This window comes from Cygnus atratus, chromosome 5 (assembly GCF_013377495.2).
Source record: "Cygnus atratus isolate AKBS03 ecotype Queensland, Australia chromosome 5, CAtr_DNAZoo_HiC_assembly, whole genome shotgun sequence".
In the NCBI taxonomy this organism is placed as follows: domain Eukaryota; kingdom Metazoa; phylum Chordata; class Aves; order Anseriformes; family Anatidae; genus Cygnus; species Cygnus atratus.
In genome coordinates this window covers 56,794,488-56,813,549 of record NC_066366.1, presented here as the reverse complement: position 1 = coordinate 56,813,549, position 19,062 = coordinate 56,794,488, and the positions used below count along the sequence as shown (strand labels likewise).

General features: G+C 46.2%; 1 protein-coding gene across 11 annotated transcripts in view; it reads right to left on the bottom strand.

The window, feature by feature from the left end:
* Positions 1-19,062, bottom strand: part of CEP170B (centrosomal protein 170B) — a 57,000-nt gene that overhangs the window by 29,731 nt on the left and 8,207 nt on the right. For 10 of the 11 annotated variants that reach the window (XM_035551249.2, XM_035551251.2, XM_035551254.2 and 7 more), the window contains exons 4-7: positions 14,786-14,875; positions 11,775-11,853; positions 9,189-9,247; positions 7,713-7,851 (exon numbers count right to left, since the gene is read on the bottom strand). In XM_035551249.2, coding sequence (XP_035407142.1) covers positions 7,713-7,851; positions 9,189-9,247; positions 11,775-11,853; positions 14,786-14,875 — 367 coding nt within the window. Of the gene's footprint in view, positions 1-838; positions 934-7,712; positions 7,852-9,188; positions 9,248-11,774; positions 11,854-14,785; positions 14,876-19,062 lie in introns of those variants that run through there. The other variant, XM_035551256.2, reaches the window with a different exon arrangement.

Sequence of the window (19,062 nt, the reverse complement as noted above, 5' to 3'; positions counted from 1 at the left end):
TTTGGCACAGAAAATATCAATTCATAAGGTTCACAGAAGTCATCCGCATGCCAAAAGGGGAAAAATAGCAGGGTCAGATGAGATTTTGTACCAGTTACATTGCAGTTATAATAATAGTAAATTATACAGAATAGTTCAGGTTTTTTTCCTTTCCCTGTTTACACTCAGCTAGAAGATGCAGACTTCACCTCCCTTCACCATCTTTCATAGCTGTGTTTCTCAAATACTGGCTTTTCACCCTCTCCAGACTCATCATCATTTACAGCAAGTGGAAGATTTTCAGCAGGACAGGCTACAAAATGCCAACCACAAAATTATTAGCAACTCACCTGCAATTTAGGTGAAAATCGGACCTTTATCCTCATCTTAACTGGGAAAACTTCAGCTCTGCCCTTTCTTGCCCCACCACAAACTCAGATGTTAGGAGGCCAGGAATCTTTTCCAACTATTCACTACTCCCACTCTAAATGACACACATCCTACAGCAGGAAATTCTTGAAGAGTTACAAATTTAGGGAAAATGGTAAAACCGTCTCCTTACATATACATAAAGTAGAAGTAAACTCATTCTCAAAAGTGTAAAGCAAGGGGATCCCACAGTCACTGCAGGAGTTTTTTACATGGAGAAACCCTCTAGAAAAACCAGACTTCAATAATTTTCTCTACTCCAAGGGCACTCACTGAAAGATCAGGGCTTCATTGCAACAGGTACCCAAAGGAACTGCCTCACCTCTTCTTATTTTTTCTCCCACGGAACAAGATTGCATTTTGGCAGTGCCTTGGGCTGCTGCTGTTTATGTTTCAAGTAAAAAAAAAAAAAAAAAAAAGCTCAATTTACCTGTGTTAACGGTCATTAGTTTATGTTTTTATAATAGTTGATGAGAGACAAATAAAGTAGCTTTTGTTCTTTCATCTGGAGGCGACAGAGACGCAAGTACAGGTCGGGGCTGAGGTTAACAGCCCAGTTTCAGGAGCTGCTTCTCCTCTACCCGTACCAGCCATCAGCACGCACCTCGCCAGACACGTCTCAAACTCCAGCTCCAGCCACAGCTGGGCTTCTACTGCCAGCTGCTGCTCAGCTTGGGGTTTTATAGCCGCACTCTGCCCTGTGCAAAGCAGCCCTCAAACAGCCCTGCAATTTCGCATTCCCTGCTGTAATAGGGCCAGGACAGAGAGCAGTTGCTGGCGTAAGGGAAATGGAGAGAGGAAGGGAAATTAAGAGTCAAAGAAAAAAAGAAGCCCAATTTTATGTTGCTGTTTCTAAAGGTACACAGATCTAATGGCCACTGTTTCAGGTTTTTTTTTGTTGTTGTTGTTGTTCTAGAATAGTTCCATAAATACATACTTTCATCTGTTATCATAGGTAAAAATTTTGCTTTACAGACACAGTCCACAGGCCCTTTTCATGAGATTTTTGCGCTTCAAAATTAAGCACGCTGCTTCCCTTCACATTGAGGATCAAAAGAGGCTGAAAGTATTACTCTCCTTTCTGCCTAGAGTGCGTGGAAGACAAATTGTATTGCCATTATGCAGGCAGCCTTTGAACGTTCAAAGGAGGAAGCATTTTTCACCACAAATAAATTGGAATTGCGAAGCAATGTGTGTCATAACCGAGGATCGGTAAACTACTCAAAGATGAAGGAAAAAAAATAGTAGCAACCTACTCAAAAACCTGTCGAAGAGAGGAACCCAAAGGTAGGGTTTGGTCACATCCACGCTGCAATAGATCGTCACTGTCACTGTGAAGGGCTCAACCCTGAGGTTTTGGGCACTCGTCTCAGCTTACTATGACCAATTCTGACCAGCTCAATACTGATTTATTTTCAGGTGCTGGTGGAACAAATCCTGAACGTACTACGGAGATGAAATTCATACTGCTGCAGATGAAATGCGAAGGCAGGCTCGCACTCTTGCCCAGGCACCTTTCCCAAGCACGGGTGCTGTTGCTGTTCTGTTGCTGTTGCTGTTCACAGCTTGGAAGGAGGTGCTTCATTACAGCTCATCTCTCCAGGACATCCCAGCCCCTCTCCAGGATCCCAAAGGGCCCCTGGTCTAGAAGCTTTCAGCTAGCTGTTCCTAGAAAAGTCTGTTTCCCAAAGGGCAGAAGCTGAGGGAGCTCTCATCCATGCTGCAGGACAGACCTTGGCAGCAGCTGCTCCTGCCCTCAGCTCTGTGTCCCACCTGCCTACAGGACACGAGGTTTTCTGCTACAGGGAAAAAGGCAAAATCAAGTCAACCTTGGTCAAACTCTGCTGATGATGGGGAGCTTTCGGACTGCAATGAAAGCAAAAAGGAAAAAAATAAAAAAAGAGAATTTATAAAGAGCAATGAGCCAGTTGCTCTGCCTTCTCGAATTGTCCCCACTAACCTAAGAAGCCCTAATAGGTGCTTGGGAATTCCCTAAATTCCCCCTCTGACAAAAGCTAGCACAAAGCCAAAACCCAGGGCTCCTCAAGGAGCACTGCATCGGGTTGAGCAGAGCGCAGGGACCCGGGGCCACCAGTGTAGGAGCAACCCCACTGCAGTGACTGCACCACGGCAGAAGGTCCCTTCTGCCCACCCCAGGGCCATCCAAAACAACACGGAGCTCCTCCCACAGCCCTACCTGCAACCATCTGTACCAGCGTGTGCTCAGTGCAACCCAGCACATCACTTCCATGGGTGTTTTCATTCCTTCCCTCTCCCAGTCCCTACAGTGAACGGGGACTTCATTTGAAAGACTGCAAAAAGCACAGATGGGAAGCCGAGGAGTCGGTATCTCGCTATTTGGGGCCAGTTTCAATATTTTAAGAGCAATTAATGTTTCCACTGAGCCTTGGTGTTAATTTGCATTTTAAATAACATTATCAAGTGACACAGACACCCGCATTTTCAGCTACCGCTCAAAGTGGCCAGATCCTGAGCCAGAGTACAATCTCCGTGACTCCAGACCAGCGACATGAATTCGCTGCCCTGCTCATGCCAGAAACTGCAGCCCCTTCTAACCTGCCAGCACAACCGCCCTGACAGCCACTGCAGCTCTAGTGCCATAATGTTGGATAGAAGAGGGGGAGGAGGTGATAGGAAGGCAGCAAAACCAGATGGCTGTGACAGCAGCAGGCCAGGTAGCAGCTACACACACAGTTTTTTGCCAGGGGGCTCTGCTCCTCACCAGCTGGGATGTATTTTGGGTAGCAAACCTCAACCTGGGCCGGCAGCATCCAGAGCAGCACATCTGCCTGCGTCCTGAGCCACGCACCCCGCTCCGAAGCCACAACCTGTCTGCTACATTTCGGTGTCAGCTGGAAGCTCCTGGAGAATCAGAGGCTCGGGGTTTGTTCGAGTCAGCAGCAAAGCAAGGAACAGCTACGAGAACTAACAAACAGTCATTTTAATGATATGAGACTTCCTCCCATTGATGGCAGCTCGTTACCACCTCTCTCGACTCGGTGCCAGGCTGGCCAGATGGTGCCAATTCATTTAGACATATTTCTTGGCTCATCAATTCAGGCTGACAGCCTGGAAACCATCCCTTTAGATAACTGAACTGAGGTCAGCACAAGCGTTCAGGCAGATAAACACGGAGCTATGGGTGACAGCGTAGTACAGGGAAGACCACTGACACACACATGTTCTGCTCCTGGATTTCAGTCTTTGGGGCTCTCACTCCAAAGAAAAAATGAAGGCTGCTTCAGCACAAAACAAGGGATGTCCGTTTGTTTAACAAGTCTGACAAGAACGTGGCCTGCTAAATGAATGCACAGCTATTGATCATCTGAAGGAGAGGCACCCCGAGAGAAAATGAGATGTTTCAGTACAAGGGGTGTATTTAGGGAGAAGTGAATCACACGGAACAACAGCAGGACCAAAAATACAGTACAGGTGATGAAAGGGAAAGGGGAAAGCCTGTGTTAATGCTGCTCTCTATCAGCAAGTGGGCAGAACAGCTTTCATGACGAGCAGGCAGCTCTCACGACAGAGGGGTCTCATTTCCTTTGAAGATGGCTCTCCTCCAGGCTGCCTGGCTGGGACAGGACCGAGGGCTGCGCTTTGCCTGAGTCCTTGCAGAGCTTCAAACAGTCACGAGAGAGAGACGGACAGCAACAGCACATTTCTTTGCTGACAGAAGCACATGCAGCTTTGAAGCTGTCTGCAGCAAGTCATAACAACAGTATGAGAAATCCAGCTTGCTCGAAGTCATGCCATTTTTGATTCATTATTAATAACCTAAGTGTCCATCTTCAGAAGATGTAGAGTAGGCTGCTTATGGCGGGGGGGGGGAGGAAAAAAAGAAAAGGATAATCTAGCTTTCAAACATTCTAAACTAATTTCTGATGTCTTTGCTTTTTTCCTCCCCTCCAAAACGCAGAATTCAAACCTAGCAGGAATAAGCACAAAGCAACTCTTCAGCTCTTCACCACAGAGTTTATTTTGTGTGCAAGTGAACCTAAACTCTGGTCTTTTGTACCTGCTGTGAGCACGCACAAATCCTGGAGGCTTTCAAATCAGGCTGATAATCACAAATTTATTTGTACCAATTACGCGGCGAAACCTTTAACATGCTGCAGGTACCACCAAACCAGCACAGATGAAAAGCAGATACACCATCGCCGCTCTCCTAAATTAAAGGCTAGAGCAGGGCTGTGTGTCTAAGTAGCTATTACCATGATCTCATGGGGAAAGCAGCCAAGGACCATGGAAACCACCCCACAACTCGGCACAACTCCCGCTGCCTCCCTCCACGCTGCCTGCTGACCTCAGCACCGGACACGACTTGTAAGTCGGCTGCTCTGCTCACAGCACTCTGCAATTACACCAGCACCAACCCAGCAAGAAAGCCTGTTTCAAGGATCCCGGGAGAGACTCAAGTCCTGCTCCTGCAGTCGGTGATGCCAGTTTCAGCTGGAAGCTGCGGGCAGCCTCCCCGCGTGGAAACTCAGGCCTGCAGCACTTATTCAGAGGTTAGTCATCAGCTTCAGCATTATCTAGTGCCATCAGCCTGTGAGGGCTTTAAAAAAAAAATAGTAAACTCAGATCAGCCTGAGGATTAATGATGTGTTGAGAAGACCACAAAGTAGCTTATCTCATCCAGTACCTCAACTCAGGTAGCAACAGATGGGGAGCGTGACAGCATTAAAATCTGCTCCGCTTAAGGCTGTACCTGGCCTCCCCATGACTTAAGGCTTTACACATGAGAGCTGATGGCTATTTGTAGCATTAACTAGCTGAACCGTGGGCACTTTTCTTATTCATACCAATATCTAACCCACAGGTCTTACCAAGCTCCTTGCCTTAAAACACGTTTCCCAAAGACTGATGGTTTGCTGCTTACAGGCAACACAAACCGAAACGCTGCCCCTTCGCCAGCACGAAGAATAAAGGGCTGAGCTGTTTTCAATTCCCTCGGCTGGATCTCTTTATCCTCAACCCCTCACCTCCTCCCATTTCTAAGCAGCTCTAATTGTTCGCATTGTTTTGTTAAACCTCTTCCCTGAAAGCTTGCATTGCCTCTGCCTCTCTTCCAGCCAGGCCCTGGGAAGCGATCCTTCTAAAGGCTTTTTGTCGCCCCAGACCTTGCTTTAATTAGTCAATGCAAATTCCTAAATACCTATGGGCTTAGCAAAACAGCTCTTTTCCCCAAAGCCCCTTTTTGCTGCCACTAAGCAAGCCCACTCCCCGTAAGAACACCACATTCTTCTTTCCGCTGATCATTGAAATTGCTGCCATCCCTCCAAGCACCAGAGAAAAAAAAAAAAAAAAAACACAACTGTGCATGTGTGCAGCTGCAGACAAGGTGAATTAGTCACATCACAGAGGAGAAGGGAACCCACTGATCATTCTGCTCACGTGACGGAGATGCTCTCTGGGGAGCGAGGCGCTGATTTAATGCTCAGCCTCCTTCCACAGGCTCCAGTCCAACCGAGCAAAATGCTTCCAACGAACCATCCTGAACTCCTCCATCTTCCAGTGGCTTAGCAGCGCACCACCGACTTCTCACACGGGTCCATCAGCCCCGCTGCATGTAACATGCACCACCGCTGGCCCCCAGCAAGTACTGTCAGCTTTTATTTTTGTTCTTTTTTAACCTTCCAGCTATGGTCTACGCTCACTAACGGTGACAGAGACGTTACGCAGGTCTGCGAACCGCATGCTGAGAGAAGGGGCACCTTGCTCAAGCGTCTCCTGACTTGGAAGATTTTCCAAATGTCAACCGCCATGCTGTGTAGGTTAAAACCAGGAAGGTGGCAAGAATAAAAATGAGAATATTCACACAGCCAGGCAGGGAAACACAAACTGGTTCCACGTGGGCCTCGCAGACCAGTTACTGGCAACACCTCCCAAGAGCCCAACACCCCTCGCAGCACGGCTGAGAGCTCTCCCCGGTGAGGTTCACCTCTTTTCACCCTCCATGGTATCACAGCTAATCCCCAACTTCATCCCTTTAACTCCACGCTTGTGAGGTAAAGTCCTAAATGCCCCATCCACGGGGGGAGGGTGACCCACAAAAGCACTAAATCCACACGAAGAAGGGTTTTGCAGCCCGGAGAAAAGCAGTCAGGCACACATACCACTTCCATGCACAAGTGGAGGCAACAAGAACAGAGGCAAAAATATGGGAGAGAAATACTACTTTGTTTTAGTGTGCTATGCCAGCTTAGAGGGATTTTCACAAAGACAATACAGAGGAGATTAAGGTCAGCCTACCCATTCCAATTAGGTATCAGAAAACCTTAATGGATTTACCCAAAGTTGCACTCATTTCTAGAAACCTGCTGTGTCTACATCTCAGTCACCTCTCCCAAGATGCGGTCTCACTCCTACTTGCCCATCATCTTCCCTCCACTCACCTTTCTCCTGCCTCCAACAGGCCACTTTGCAGATGGGCTGCCTCTGCTACACCTAAAGCTTCCCATCGCTCTGCCATCCTGGCGAGCAAGACTACCACTGGCAGTCATTAGTCATCAGGATGCTTCATATCATATTTCTTCCTCTTTTTGTGTATCATCAAGCTCTTGAAGGCCACCAACTGATGTCTGAACAGAGCAGGGAGAATACATGCCAGGGTAGTATGTACAGGAGGTAGGAAGCTCAGATAAGACTGCTGGGGAGGTCCTGGCCCACCACGGCGAGGAACAGGCAGGTATGAAAAGGAGGCTCTAAAGGAAGGTAGCAGTGGGTAGAGAAACAGGCTACAAAAGGAATTTTTCAAATGGAAAAGTTCTGAAGCCAGGTAACAATGAACCTGAAGCAAACGCCTCCCAGTTCAGCAGTCAGTTTCAGTCCCACATCATGGGGTATTAGGAAATGCAGTAATTTAAGACCATACATGGCTTTTTGGAACAAATCCCTTGCTACCGCTTCGCCCGGCTGCCAGTACCACGCCACAGCAGCCATGCATCTTCCACTGTGAGTCACGATCTCTGTTCAAACACCAGCTCATGATTAGGAACATAAAAATAGACCAGACAGGTGCCAAAGAACTTACCAAACCTGCTCAGCCCACAGGTTCACTAGCACTTGCACAGTGACGAGGCATGCATGAACCACCACGCCAATTTTTTTTTTTTTTCCTGGGAGGCTGAATCTCTGAAAACTGAGAATCTGAAATACCCAGAGGTTTAGAAAGATGACCCGCTCCTTGTACATAACCCACACTGCACTTCATTCTGACCCAGTGCAGGGATTAAGCAGCGCTTTGCTGGATCTCGAACAACTGGTTTCTGAGCAAGTACCTGTAATTGGTTTCCTCTCTCCTTTCTCCAGCTTCGCTTGCTGGGACTCGGTGTAGACACCATGCTCCATGGGCTGCTCCGCCCTCTTCATTGCCGTGCCTTTGAAATTCATCTGGAGCTGGCTGGTGTACTTCTCGTGCTGCAGGGACATGAGGACAGTTGCAGTGTGCCCGTGAGACCTGCGTGGCAGCCCACGGCAGATAACCAACCGCCCTTCCCTGCAAATGGATCTTGCAAAGACAAATACTGTGGCTACGTTCTGTGACAGAAAGAAAACACACCTAAGTAGAGGCTAGAGAGCAGCAGAAATGCCACTTGAGAGGCTTTCAAATACCTCATTTGGAAGACAGTAAGTGACAATTACAGCCCATGAGAAGGTCACTGTGACACAGCTCTGCAAAATAGCTGATTAGCAAACCCTTTACAGAGTAAACTGAGAACAATCAGAACTTATGCCATTTTCCGTTCAGGATTCAAATCCTGAAATCCCCTTTGTTGTCAAAGTAACATTATAAATTCTTTCTGGGCCCTCATCTGCATTATCTCAATCTTTCAGAAAAGGCAATTAAAATATATTTTAATTATTTCTTTCCAAACCCTCTCATCAGCCAGGAAAGTGATGAGCATGCCTTAGAACAGACTCCATTATTAACTTGGGGCCTAGTACATGAACTCATTAAAAGTGGGTTTATTACAAGTAAATTAATAAAAGGGTGTACCCATTCGGATTACCCCTGAGTAAATTCAATGAATCATTTACCCAATCCTGGCTGTTACACTTCTGATCCTATCCAAGCCCTAGAACTGGAACCAGGGCTAAGGCGGCAGCATCTGCTGGCCAACAGGTGATGGATGCTTCCAACTGATAACCTGGTTCCTCACCCGAAGAAGGGCACAGTTCCTGCCTAGAAGGGGTTGTTCTTCTGCCTTAGATTAGAAGATGCTTGAATATTTTATACCCAGTACTGAACTCTTTGTTTAAAAAACACCTTACTCGTAAGAGGACCTCTTGGTAAGGAAAACGGGGAGCTTGAAGGCAAAGATGAGGTGATAGGAATAAATGAAGCGAATGTCAGCCTGATGGAGGAAACGTGATGGATCTGGCCTAAAGTCACCACACACAGAGAAAGGCAACCATGCTCCACTTCTGAAAGGGAACAAATTCTCCTCTGCTTCATCCAGAAGTTAATGTGCTGACTGTTCTTTAATACAGTACAGCTTTAGTAACCTTTTTTTGTTGGCAGTCATAAAATCATAAATAACTTGATCTACATGTTAGCGGAGGGATAAGAGAGATCAGAGCAGAGATAACTGAGAAACGTCTCTCTCCTCAAAGGAAGGTTTTGTTAAGTCTCAATCCAACGACAGCATAACGTTGTGGATCACTTCACTGCCATCAAGAGTATTTTAGCACTTCAGGCTGCTTGATCACTACTAGCTCACTGAAAAAAAAAAACTACACCTGCACCCCCTTACCTTTAATGCTTCTTCTGGGACTTTGTGTTGAATTTGCTCCAGGACATACATGTTCGAATGTACAGAACTCGTTAAGGAAACAGCAGAGGAATCAGATGCAGAAAGAAATCTAGCACTTAGTCACTACTAAAAGAAAACAAGATCATAAAAACAGTGACACTTAAAATGCACGGGGCGCTAAAAGCCACCCTCGCTGCGTACCACCCCCGTCTTTGCCATACGTATTTTTCAACAGAGGGTAAACCATGTCTGATAGCAGGACCTGTGCCAACTGAAGAGTGGCACACAACAGAAAAGGGGCAGGAGAAGCTCTGGAGAGCACCAGCAGCTTGGTGCAGGATGAGGGAGCAACCAGAACCCCAACTCAACTCGCACCCTGCTCACTCCTCTCAGCCCCTGCCTGACCGCTCTCTGTCCACAGCATCCTGGCCAGGATGGAGCAGTCTCGCACAGTCAGGATGAGGCAAGGCTTTTCAGCCACTGCAGTTTCCTGGATGAAAAGTAAATCAGGTCATGAGCTGCTGTGACCTCTTAGGAAGGGGAGGCATTCAGCATGTTTGAGCCTAGGCAATAATCCCCAGCAATGCTGTGGAAAAAAAAAAAAAAAAAAAACAACAAAGGAAGCATCTGGCAATACCATCATGAGCAACCCAATCAGGACAGCAGAGAGCAAAAGGGAGGAAAAAGGAAAGATGGAAAATGTTAAACTAAAAATAAACTAAGAGATACTGGCATAGCAGGGAAACTCCACGCAGTCTGTAAGTGAAGCTGTAAATGGAAAAGAGACAAACGCTCTTATGCAATAGAGCGCAGCTGACTCAGAGGCCACAGGAGATGCTGCCATCCACACGGTGGGCACAAAGCACTGCTAAAAAGGGTGGCACCAAAGCAGCAAAGGAGAGGAAGAGATTTTAACTGCTACAGCAATCCTGCCAAAGTAAAGAGCCACGTCTAAAACCTACATTCTCAGAAGTTTTCCTGTTGAGGGCAATAAATTCTACAATTCATAAATGCAATCATTCACTTCACATGAATATCCATGTAAGGGCTGCAGGACTAAGCACTTAACTCAGCTGCTTAATGCTCAGAATTACTTTCTATAAAAAGTTTAAACCTGTATCACGGCCACTAAAATCTACCCAAGCTCTCACCACTGGCTTATGCCTTTGCTCGACTGGAATTACAGCAAAACAATGAGTTTCCCCACACATCCAGAGACCAGAAGACACGTGACCAGTTACATCAAAAGAACATTTGCAAAGCTGCAAAGTCAAGAAAAGCTAGAACCGAGGCTGCCTTTAGCATGCTTCACCAGGTGTGTGCTGAGATGCCACCTGCCATGACAAGACCCTACATGATCATGTACTGGGCAGCACTCAGCAAGGGGCGACTCAGGACGTTTCCCCATTTATGCCTGAACCTTCATGAGCTGCACCCTTTTCAAATTGTACTCTAAAGGCAAATAATCTGTCTCCTCTGAGGTGTATTTTTATGTTGTGTTTTGTCCAAAAAGATTTAACAACTACCTCACTTTAAAAAAAAAAGTACCACCATGAAGCAAGGATTTGTTATCTATAAATATCATATATATCATGGGAACAATGAAGAGCACAAGAACGTGGCCTTGGGGTCAAGGACACACAAGAGTTTTCCAGCCAACCTTTTTTCCCCGCTTCTATTCTCAGGAATGTCTGGGTTGTTTTAACGTAAACTTCTCACAAATAAAACAAGAAACCTGGAGAAGATATTTGTGACTTCTAAATTCAGCCTGAGCAGATAAAGTTTAGTAGTTCGAAGCAATTGAAAGAGAGTGCTGTTCTGAAAAAAGGATTTGATGGTGTTAAGAAAAGGCAGCAGTAGGAGCTTCTACTTACCTCTGTTGATCTACAGCAGCCAGCCAAAGAGCCACATCAGGATGAGAAGGAAAGGGATGAAGCTAAAGGCATTTTAGCAAACCCTAGCGGGATGTGCCTCTGTAAACCAAGCAGTAACAGCAGCCTGGCCTCCCCAGATAGAGGTGAAATTTTCTGTTGCTAAAGAGTGCTTTACTCTTGCATTTCGCAGCAGAAACAATTTGCAGGAGCAAGCTTCAATCGATATAGAATCAAGGGTCTGACCACAAGTCCCCAGAGCTAAGCGTGCCAAAGACCTGCAAATTGTCTGCAAGCAAGCAGATGGGCAAAATGAATGACAAAAACACTCACATTAAATGACTTGAATAAAAAAAAGTTAGTTTTTACAAAAGCACACGAAACATGTTTGCTCCCAGGCTGGTACCAGCTACAACTGCCACCCAGAGATCCCAAATAAGAAAAAACCCACAACCCTTCCCTTAGACAGGCTGATGTAGCACCTCTGCGGTCATCACTGCCAGCGCAGGGCCTGATTCAAAGTCCAATGAAGGCATCTTGATTAATCTGTTCTGAATCAGGTCCATGGTGGAGAAACAAAAGCTGATGAGCTATCCAATGACTCCAGGAGGCAAAACAAACACCCTTAGTCATTAGCCACAATTGGGACTGTTAACTCTCCGTGCAGCAAACAGCACAAAACCCAAAGCCTGCATCTTCAGACAGGAAAGGATATCGTAGCCGAAGCGAATGACATCGTTCAGTTTTAGGGTGATGTACTTCTGGTCAGGAATCCTCACGTCATTGACGAATGTCTACAGGGAAGAAGCACAGGAGTGGGTTTTGACAGAGGGTATATTGAGGTAAGGCATCTCTTTTGGATGGGGCTCCTGGAGCACACCCAGGCCCGCCTGGTAGCGGTGCCACACACACGGGGGTGCACCAGCTCACAGCAGCCCGGCCTGTCAGCCAAGCCCCCTGGAAACCACCAAAAGCAGCTCCCGTCGGCTGGTTCGAGCACCCCAATTACGCTTCAAGGCGAGGTGCTCTGAAGGGACCTCTGGGGAGATCTACCTTTCCACCAGCTGCAAGTGAAATTTTAGTCCCCGACCTGCAGAGGTGAACGAGGTGCCTGAAGTCAGGCAGCCTGACGTGAGGCAGCGAGGGCAGCAGTAAAGCTGCGGCAATTCCTGCTCCAGTTACGGAGCTGGGAGTCAGCTCTCCGCTGGGTGTCAAACAAGACTCACACCAGCCCTAGGCAGGGTAATTTAACAAGCTAAGCCTATCACAAAGGGAAGTGGAAGTGAAAACACACAGGAAAACAAGCATTTTTTGTGGAATCACCACAGCGTCTGAGGTCCCGTTGTCCAAGACACCATTATCAGCACAACAGGCCTCTCACTCAAAGAGATTCACATGCTCATTTTTTCCCTATGCTCCAGACAGTTAATTGAGGCCCAAAGAAACTAAATTATCCTTATAAAGGTATAAAAAATGCACTTCACAGCTGTGAGCAAATGCCTCACGTGTCTCAGATGCCTGCACTCTGAGGGACCCTGTAAGGAACAATTTCTGCAGAACACTGGAGGAACAAATCAGGCTTTCAGGGACACCTTTCACAAAGAAGCCCGTGTGCTGTCAGATTTACCTGGGCTGTCGCAGGCACCAGGAGTGACCTGATCTTACAAGGAAGGATTCGCCCAGCCTTACAGACCTGGAAGTCACTGCTGGGTCTCTGCAGCCTCCATACAATTCCAGCTTCCAAAATTTTTCCATTTTAAAGAATCAAAATTGTGCTACAAAATGAACTGACACTTTCACCACTGAGGCACAGTTTTCTCCTTTTGTCTTCTCATCTGGGCTAAGTCAAACACCCATGGTAAAACCAAGCGTTGACCAGAGGGGAAAAAATAAATGCTACAACAGGAAGCTAGAAGCTCAGCAGACAACAGCCCCCAGCTGCCTGGCAGTTTACAGAAGAGCTGGAGAAGAGGCCTTTAATTTCAGAATAAAAGCAGCGAAGCTGGTTTAAAAACATGCAATTTCTATTTGCATGAAAATTTTTAATATTTAAAATTCCACAACAGTCAGATCTGGAACAACAACAAAAAAATTATTTGTTGAAATTTCTGCAAAACAGAAGTTTGCACAAAAATCCATTTTGATATTGTTACCTGTTTGTCTGTGGTCGCTTAAAGTAAAATAACCCATGGAAACTGCTTGTTACAGATAGAAATGCTATCTTCAAAATCAAAAGACACTTAAAGACTGCAGAATTATACTAAAACAATACAAAACATTTTGGAAATAATATGAATTAAATTACACAGTCATATAATGCATTGTTGATAAAGGCATGAAATAAATACAAAATAAAAAGAAATGCTGAAAAAGGAATTTAAATCAAGGTCCCCAAGAGGAATTTATTTAGTTTTCACCTAAATTTCCAACTAAGGAACTATTTACTTCACACAAAATAAATTCAGTTTGGCCACAACCACCTCTCCCACAGAAGTCTGTTTGTCCAGCTGTAGAAGACAGGCACTACTGTAACTGCTTCTAATCCACCACCCCTCTGAGCGCAAGCCTATTACTAAAATGCTATAAATTCAGTAGCCTATGAAGAAAGAAGAGAAGTAGTGATACAAGCCTTCCCTTTCTGCAAGCAGAATTTTCAGCTGCAATTTATATCACAGGTTTTGAATCAGGGATCCCACCAGAGCCCAGACCAGTTACCAGAAATCCTGACATTTCAGCAGGGCTCTCTGCTTTCAGTTATCAGGCTGAGGAGGATTAACACTCATTCTAGCTGTTTTCAGATGCCAGAAGAGGCAGAAAAGTTTGTTGCCTTCTTCAGCATGTGTTTTTGTACAAGTTTCTGGGTTCGTCCAGTGTTTTTGTGGTTGCAATGATGGAGGGCTGCCACTTCTAAACCCAAAACAACGATGGCAGTAAAGTTCTGTGAACACACAAACACTGAACACAATTATGTGAATCTAGCTTAGGCCTGTTTCAGAAGAGCAATACTTCCACCGGTATGTAGAAGCAACTCAAAAGAGGCATGCTATGATATTAGAATAGTTTTAACTACCATGGTGTACTTAACAACCACAGAATTCAGGTGGACAAAGCCTCACCAAAATGCCCAACACTACTGCCTGCTTCAGGAGCACAGCAAGGGTTAAGACTCAGGTAGGCTCAGCTCCCTGTTCTGGGCTCACATTATCCCTCAGTCTTAACATAAATCAAGGCAGGTGGAATAGCAATTTTTATTACCAGAAAGAGGTGGTTTAAAATAGTTTCTCCCCAAAGAAATTAAAAGGCTCATCATCCCATAAATCACTTCACACACCGACAACTGAATTGCTAAAAGGTCACCCTGCTCGTACTGAACAGCTGCTCCAGAATCTTCACCAGTTTAATGTTAACATCCCCAAAACAAGACTGAATTTATTTCCTGCCCTTTTCTAAGGAGCACCATGGTTTTGTGAGCCTTGGAGAGCTCTGCAAGGGCACCGAGAATAACAGGGGAAAAAAATAATACAATATTTACTAAAGCTTTCCTCTTCTAAGATATTGCATGACCTCTGTCTCAGGCCTTGCAAATAATTTTGTACATAACTTAATTCATGCAAACGGCTGCAGTGAGACCCCCAGAAGGGTCTAGCAGTAAAATATATGCACAAGTACTTGCAGACTCAGCACGCCACGTGTTCACCTCCGTCAGCAGGGCGGTTTGCTACTTACGCCGTTTAAGCTCCCGAGATCCTTCACCCAGTGCTCATCTTTCTCCTTGTCGTAGTTGATCACAGCGTGCTGCTTATCGACACTGCGGGACTGGCAACGAAAGCACAATGAGCGTGAGAGCAGCCAGGCAGAAGAGACGCTGTTAATCAAAGCAGCATTTAGACATGAAACTAACTTGATATGAGGCAGGGGGAGAAAGGGGAAAAAGCAGGAAAGATTAAATATTATTGCTACTATAAATAACCAAAGAACACAGAGTAAACACTTCCATGGTTGATGTAAACAGTTCACTGAAGAAAATACACTATTTACATGAAAAAAAAAAAGTCATGGAAAGCTGTCAAGACTATGCCAGCACTTCAGTAAATTATATAAATGCACATTGAAACCCAAACCAGTCAAATAGAAAGCCTGGGGGCATCATCTCAGCCCGTGTGAACTGGAAGAGCTCCATTTTCACCGGCTGAAGCTGGTGGCCTCATCACCAGGGACTTTCTATTTGGGAGAATTGCTTCCTATCTTTCAAAGGGAAAAAAATATATACTTCTCTTAAGTTACAAACCAAACTTGTTCATGATGCATACTGTTCCCAGGACCGTGTGCTGGAGTTGGTTTAAACCCTAATGTTTAAACCGACTCCAGGGAGTTTAAACTCCAGGGAGGTTAGTTAACTTGGGATGAGAAACCGACTAGAAAAAAATGAAACTTAAAGCTAACTTTGAGGACACTGATCTGGACTGATATGGTCCCAACGCACACGTACCAAACACATCTTATCTTCGAAACAGAGTATGACACTTCAGGAGAAATGCTGTCAGACCGTTTTGAGGCACAAACGTTAAAACCTCTGAGTAGTTTTGAAACACAGCATAAGCGTCACAGCTATGAAGACACCAGACTGCCTGCATCTTGGCTTGAAGCAGTCACTGGCACTACTCACTCAATCCATCGGCGCGTGCATGTATTGCTGACACCTCCCTGGTACCTCAGCCCAGGGAAGGGTAGGGCATGCTACCAAAGCAGGGAGACAAGCCAGGCTAAGCCTGCGCATCCTTCTCGTCCTGGGCATCAACCAAGAAGTTCTCAGTGAAAAACAAGTCCTTCCCTCTCCCCAGGTACAAACACGCAGGTTTCCACAGCACCGCTCTCAGTGAGCCAGGACATACTTCCTCGCAGGCATGCAGGGGCAAAGACTGTTTCAGGGGAATTCCTTGATGAAAACAGAAGTTTTTCCTGACAACCCATTAAGCATTAGCAGGAATTTCTTCTTCCCATGGCAATGTGAAGCAGATTGGTAATACCGCAACTGCTGATAAACATCAGGTCCCAGAAGGCTGGGCTCCTAGAAGGGCTCCCTGCACCTTACCTACAAAACAGAGGGGGAAGACCATCCCTGCCCACAGCATGGGCAGAAATCCCCCCTTTCACCAGTGACGCCCGTTTATAACCACGTTACATCCTGCAGGACTCAGACAACCACGCACAGGGGTGCTGCCTGCACTGCACGGATGCAGACACAAGGTATTGCCATGTCCTTCAGCTACCCAAAATCCTGGACACCGCTGTTCCCAGTGGGATGGGAGGGAGTGCTGAATAGGTGCAGCAGTGCCTGCTTTAGCTTTTCAAGGCACGTCACAGAAACTCACTTAAAGATTAACTGAATTTAAAGGCATAACAATCCCTTTAGTGCACTTCCAAGGTCAAAAAGTCTTCTACCCCAAAAAGAGAGTTCACCCAAAATAAAAATTGCTGTAGATTTTACCTTGCACCAAGCCACAGGGCATTCAAAAAGAGGCTTACATCAGGGAACCAGCTGTCTCCTAAAAAATCAGTTTGCCCTACATCTGACCCTGATGCAAGTTACCACAGCCTTTGGACTCTTGTATTTTACAACAGCGGACTACAGACACCCTGGGGTCCCAAGCCAGACAAGGGTCATCCCACAGGGACAGAGATATATTCTAGCACCGTAATATTCCCCTATATAAAAGCAGAGGTCACCAAAGGAACTGACTTATGTCAAAATTTCCCATCTTTCAAGCAAGTTTCAGCTGTATTCAAGACTGCCCTTTGCAAAAGCAGGTAAAATGATACGCTGTGTTTGTGCCGTGGTCCTGAAACTTCCTAGCATCGCTTTAAAGAGCGTGTTAGGAACATGGCAAACTGTTACACAGATCACGCTTCCGTGAAATCTCATCTTTTTTTGAAGAGGAGATGAATTTTCACAGTTTTATTTATGTTAAAACAGCAAACATCACAAGCACTGGCAGCAGGAGTTCCTAAGGGCCCGTCTCCAAGGAAACTCAAATTAAAATAACTAAAATTGCACCTTGTTTATTTTGATGCAGACTTGCCGAAGGTCACTCTGGAGAACCAAGGTGTGGTTTATTTCAACACCAGTCACATCTACAAGAAGCTGCTCTTTCCTGCAGCGACAGCAGCCACCCGGAGGCTGGTGGTGCTTTTGTTCCCGGAGAGGAGCAGGATGCCTGAACCCCACTTCCAAACAGAGCCTGAGCAGCCACCAGGGCAGCAACAGACGAGGGCACGAGAACAGACCTGGTGAAGTCACTTCAGTCAGGCAAGCCAGAGGTTGCCAATGAATGAACCCTTAAATCACGGAAAGCAAGTTAGGAAACCTGAGTCTGTGCACGTTATAGAGCCGTCCATGGGTGCAGACCTGCCAGAGGTCTGTAACTCCACTGGGAGGATTTTAGGCATCTATAAATTGAACAGCTGCAATGAAGCTGACTGAATCCCAAGAAGAAAAGGACTCCTTCGTTCAAAAGCACTTTTGCACCAGACAGTGAGCCTTGCTCGTGCTTAGTCACAGCCTCCGCATCAAAAGGCAACGCTGATCCACATGTTTGGACAGAAGACGCTGGTCCAAGTCGGGGAAAAAAAAACACAAAATGAATGTGTGATAACAATAAAGTGTTTATATATTAAAAAAAAATAACACAGCTGAAGTGCCTATACACAAATGTCAAACGCAGAAAATAACCAGCACACCCTAGCAGTGACTCCATTTCACCAGAAAAGCACTTGTAGCAGGGACAGCAGCACTCCTCGGCTACGGCAAGACTCACTTCGGTCTGCTCGGACCCAAACAACAGCGTTCTCGCCGCGTCCCAATACTAGACTTGTTATCAAAGGAAAACAGTTCTCAGGAAAACACAGCGTGTGCTCGTCTGATTAACAACATTTATGCTTCTCTGAGGGGAGAACACGGACACTGATTTGTTACTACACTAAACTCACCCAGGGCTTGCATTTCCAGACATTCAAATCACTTCCTAATATAAGGCTGTCCCGCTTCTCCCTCACGGTACCTCCAGTGCATCATGTTTTAAATACCTAGTAGACGAAACGCACACGCCGCACGTATCTGAAGACGGAGGTATTTTACAGTTACACTTTCCTCCAAGATGACATTGAACAGGAGGCACCTCCAAACCCTAGGTAAGGACGGCACCTCCTGGTCTGCCAGCCCCAAACCTGTACCAACATCCTGCATCAGCCCCCAGGGAGACGTGCAGGCAGGCAGCCTGCTTCTGATTCTCACAACTGCACGCATCAGGTCAGCCAAAGCTCCTCCTTAGCACTGCAACAGCAAAAGCAGCTTTAGAAGCGTGCAGGAGTCTCCAACGAAGTAAATATCACATCAGCTATGTGCGCTGCAAAGAGAACATCATCTACAGCCTTGCGTTTGGGGAAGGGCCTGATACATACAGCAGGATACTCAGGATGAATCCAAGAGCTGCAGAGAGATAGCAAGCAAAATCCACAGGGAAACAAGACCTGCTTAGGAAGACAGGATGAAAAAATACAGCAAGACAGCCTGCGTTTCCCCACAGGGTCGGGGAGCAGATGCAGCTCAGCTGTCTACGTAGATACAGATGCTGTTTTCTTTCCCCCAGCAGAATTACCATGGGCAAAAACCTACTGCTCGGGGTTGAGATTTGGACCTCAGCCCCGCCAGCGCTGTGAGGCATCATGGTACTGGAGATAAAATAAACAAACAAGAGCAGTTTCCCTGTTCCTAGCTGCAGTCTGTTGCGCACGTCTGGCAGAAGATAGCTGCAGCGTTCTGGTGGCAGCATGCAATAAACACTCGCTTGAATATTTTCCACGTTGAACAGGTTACATTTCTGCCAGTAATGTGCTCTGCACAAGTGTCCCAGTAAGGAAATACAAACCTCTCCCCGTGCCCCACTTTGTGAGGAAGGCACGCAGAGCCAACTTAAACAACAACAAAATATCCTCAGCCACTGGCC